Raw genomic sequence first — 4218 nt, forward strand, 5'->3', positions numbered from 1 at the left:
AACACAAACTAACGAGCTACATTGAACGCAGCACTGCAACTGTAAAATCAGAGCTGCCGGTTAGCACGTGAAGGCGTCTGTTTTTCAAGAGGCACGGAAGAAGTTTTGTGTTTCACAGGAAGAAGACTCATTTGCGAGGGATGTGTTGTTGTTGTTTCGTGTGTTGAACGTCTCGTCTGCCTCATCTTTTTAAACTTCACAGCTGGAAAACACCCGCACGTGCAGCCGAGGATACGTCAGCCATGCCACTGTTGATACTTTAACCTTCGTCCGAAGGTAAGTTCAGGTTTATTTACCCGTTTTCTAATGAATTGACATTGCTTCACTAGGTGTATCCGTGGTCTATTAATGGACTTGCATTGAAAATGTCTTTACTGAGCTGAATAAATCAGAGGCAGCTTCTTCTGAACCTGAACGCACCTGGTCTGGGGGTGAAGTCAACGTTACTGAGACGCGTTCAAGTGACGTTACTGAAAACAAAAGTGATAGTTAAGTCTGGTCATGAATGCATGTTCTGATCAGTCACACTCGTAGCTCAACGTTAAATAACGTACTCAAAGTTAACCAAGCTCCCAAATAAAGCGACTTTATACTTGTATTTATTATGTTATTTTAGCTAAAAACTATAAAATCCTACCATATGCTGCACAACTCCTGCTCCAGCTGAACAAAGGAGCCCGAGGATATTGGGGGAAGACAGCTCACGAGTTGTTTTCGTTGGTTTTTCATAAATCAGCAGACATGTTTCACCATTTTTAACCTCAAGAAAAAAAATTCCTACGAACAAACTAGTCCACTGCATACAAGTGGTTATGGGTAAAATGGCGCGTTAATGATTATTCACGATTGGAAACCATTAAAAAAAAAGGTAATTATCAGTCTGTTAAGCACACAAATTACAGTTATGTAGTTACAAGACACAGTTAAATACAGTTATTCGTGTTTTGAGCTGAGGTTACATCAGGCACTGTTGGTTTTAGAGGATTAGGATGCAAATCAGAAGCTATGAATCAAATTAGGTTATATAAACAAAAAACTAAAGCAGATTATCAAGACACGTGCGTCATAAATATTCATATCAATGCAAGAAAAACAGTCTGACACCTGTCAAGTTTCTGTGTTTAGTTTGGGTTCAAATATTAACTCTTGTGTTGTCTTCCAGGTCAAAATTAAAAAAAAAAAAAATGGGAAAAAAATGGTGCTTTTCCAATGTTTTTGTTGCTTTTTCTGATTTATTTGTCACTTTTTCCAGCTTTTTAAAAAAACCTGAGTTGGTTTAATAACAGCTTTTACACTTATTCTTGGAATTCATGGTAAAAAAAAACCTCATTTATATCAAATTATATTTTATATTATAAGTTTTTAGTTCTAAAAAGGCAGAAATTATTAAGATCAGAGGACGTTGGGTGGATCATAGATGTCAAAGTTTAGTCCGGACACTGTTCTGAAACGATTTTAACAATTAAAAAAATAAATAAATAAGAATTCAAATGCTATGAGATTAAATAAAACACCCCAAAAATTCAATAATTTTACCTGACGAATGTTATGTGGAATCATCCGTGTTATTTTTGGGCAATTTGTTGAAAGAAATCCACATTTCAGATATAAAACACTTTTAAAACGGGTCAATTTGACCCGAGGACGACACGAGGGTTAAGTACTGCACTGATACAGAATGGGGATGTAAATGGGGAACGTGATAATAATAATAATAATAATAATAATAATATTAGGGAGTATATGTCAAGTGCAAAATATAACTGTATTTAGAATATACCCATCACCCTAATACATGAGATGAATGGTAAGTACGTAAAGTTACTGGCGAACAAAAGTGTGAAAGATCGCCCATTTTGGGATTAATAACACAACACCTCAACTATATACTTAAAACGTATTTATCTAGTATTTTATAGACATTAGTCACTTTTATTAAAGGTTATTAAGGTGATCATTTTCATCTTGTATTTTATAGACATTAGTCACTTTTATTAAAGGTTATTAAGGTGATCATTTTCATCTAGTATTTTATAGACAGTCAGTTTTATTAAAGGTTATTAGGGTGATAATTTTCATCTTGTATCTTGTATTTTATAGACATTAGTCAGTTTTATTAAAGGTTGTTAAGATAATTTTCATCTTGTATTTTATAAGGTTATTAAGGTGATCATTTTCATCTTGTATCTTGTATTTTATAGACATTAGTCACTTTTATTAAAGGTTATTAAGGTGATCATTTTCACAAAGTTTGTGGACATCACATCCACCAAAGTAATGCCTTTATTTATTTAGGAGGCCAGTAGCTAGTGATCTTTGTCTCCTGTCCTCCACCAGCCTCTCTGACTAGTAACCACACCCCGTTGACCTTACACCTCTCTTTGCTTTCTGACTCTACAGATGAAGATTGTCTGGCAAAAGGAGCTTATATCCTGTATATCAATGTTTCCCAAACTTAGGGTCGGGACCCAAAATGGGTCGCGGGCCTGTTTTTATTGAGTCGCCAATCGGCAGAGAGCAGACTAAATGCTCAGCGTGACCTCAGAATGGGGCACTTTCAAAAACCGAACCTAGACCAGATCAGCTGGTTGATATCTTCAACCAGACACACACATCTCATTAAATTCAAGTCAGCGTTATTTAATAAAATGTTGGCGTCGGTACTGAGGGATGATGGGAGGGGACCGACCCACAGGAAGGACAATAGAGACCTTTTCTGTTTTTGTTTACTTTTATAATGGAATAAATATACTTCATGTACATTTAAATTCATGGTTTGTTCCGTCTTTTGTCCACAGTTTAAACATGTAGATGTTACAATGATTCATGGTGTATTTTTGTAAATTTGGGTCCCGGGGGAGACACCAAATTTCTCTTTTGGGTCTTGAGCTGAAAAAGTTTGGGAACCACTGCTCTATATATATCAATACCCTACACAGAGAATGAATCTGAATATCTGAAGTGTTGCTTTGACTTTCGTGTCCTCAGGTGTTGTTTGAGTGCAGCGGGTAACAGAAGAGCGGCGAGATGGCCATCGCCCACGTGGCCACGGAGTACGTGTTCAGCGATTTTCTGCTGAAGGACACAAACCAGTCTCAGTACAAGAAGGTCCGAACTGAGCTGGCGGTGGACAAGATGGTGACCTGCGTGGCAGTGGGCCTGCCGCTCGTCCTCATTTCTCTGGCCTTCGCTCAAGAAGTCTCAGTTGGTAAGTCTGGAGCCGGGGCTGGAGTCAAGACCACATCCGGGTCAGTCCAGGTCTAGACCGGAGGTTCATTGAGTTTATTGACTGAGGCCACGGGAAGCTGAGATTCTTGTGACGTGACCTAAATGACACTTAACCCTTGTGTCGTCTTCCCGTCAAAATTGAAAATCCACACTTTTGTTGATGGTTTTTATCAATGTGTTGATAACTTTTTGGACGTTTTCAGCACTACGTACCATTATTAACTTGAGTTTCACAGTTATTTTTGGAATTTATGGTCAATAAACCTAATTTTTAGGAAATTACACCTACTGTTTGAGTTACAAGAGCAGAAATTAGAAGGAAAAAAATAAAGGAATGGATGTTGATGGATAATCACAGACTGGAATATGTCAACTTTTACTCAATACTATTTCAAAACCACTTCAATTTGTTTTCAAATGCTATAAAATTTAATAAGACGCCCCAAAAAGTAACGAAAGTAGAGATTTGTACTTGCCAAAGAGCATTGTGTGGAATCAATCATGTTGCTTTGAGTAGTCGTTAAGACTAGAAAATACAGCACATTTACATGTAATTGAAGCCTGATCATGTTCGTTAGGACAGCTGCACGTGCTCTAGTTTAGGAGTCTTCAATGTTTTTTTTAGGCCAAAGACCACTTAGCAGAAAGAGACATGAAGCTGGGACCCATTGCTACACATGTACACAGTTCTCTGGAACTCATTGCCACCCCAACTCAGAAACATAGATTAATTCCCGCATTTCAAATCACAACTCAAAACACATGTTTAAAACTGCCTATTCCACCATTGTTCCAATCCCTTTCTCTCATGTTTTTGTGTCTTTTTCCCGTCTGTGTGTGTTTCAGGAACTCAGATCACCTGCTTTGCTCCTTCTAATTTCTCCTGGAAGCAAGCTGCTTATGTGGACTCATTCTGCTGGGCATCTGTACACACACACACACTCCCTCTGTGGCTGCACAAGGTACACACACATGTACACACACATACCC

At 37.9% G+C, this 4218-nt stretch overlaps 1 protein-coding gene across 1 annotated transcript in view; it reads left to right on the forward strand.

The window, feature by feature from the left end:
- LOC116682072 (pannexin-1) overlaps positions 1–4218 on the forward strand; it is a 15912-nt gene continuing 11694 nt past the window's right edge. The window contains exons 1-3 of the mRNA XM_032509704.1: positions 1–276; positions 2989–3208; positions 4075–4190. Coding sequence (XP_032365595.1) covers positions 3028–3208; positions 4075–4190 — 297 coding nt within the window. The 5' untranslated portion in view covers positions 1–276; positions 2989–3027. The remainder of the gene's footprint in view (positions 277–2988; positions 3209–4074; positions 4191–4218) is intronic.

Source organism: Etheostoma spectabile, chromosome 3 (genome assembly GCF_008692095.1).
Source record: "Etheostoma spectabile isolate EspeVRDwgs_2016 chromosome 3, UIUC_Espe_1.0, whole genome shotgun sequence".
Taxonomy (NCBI): Eukaryota; Metazoa; Chordata; class Actinopteri; order Perciformes; family Percidae; genus Etheostoma; species Etheostoma spectabile.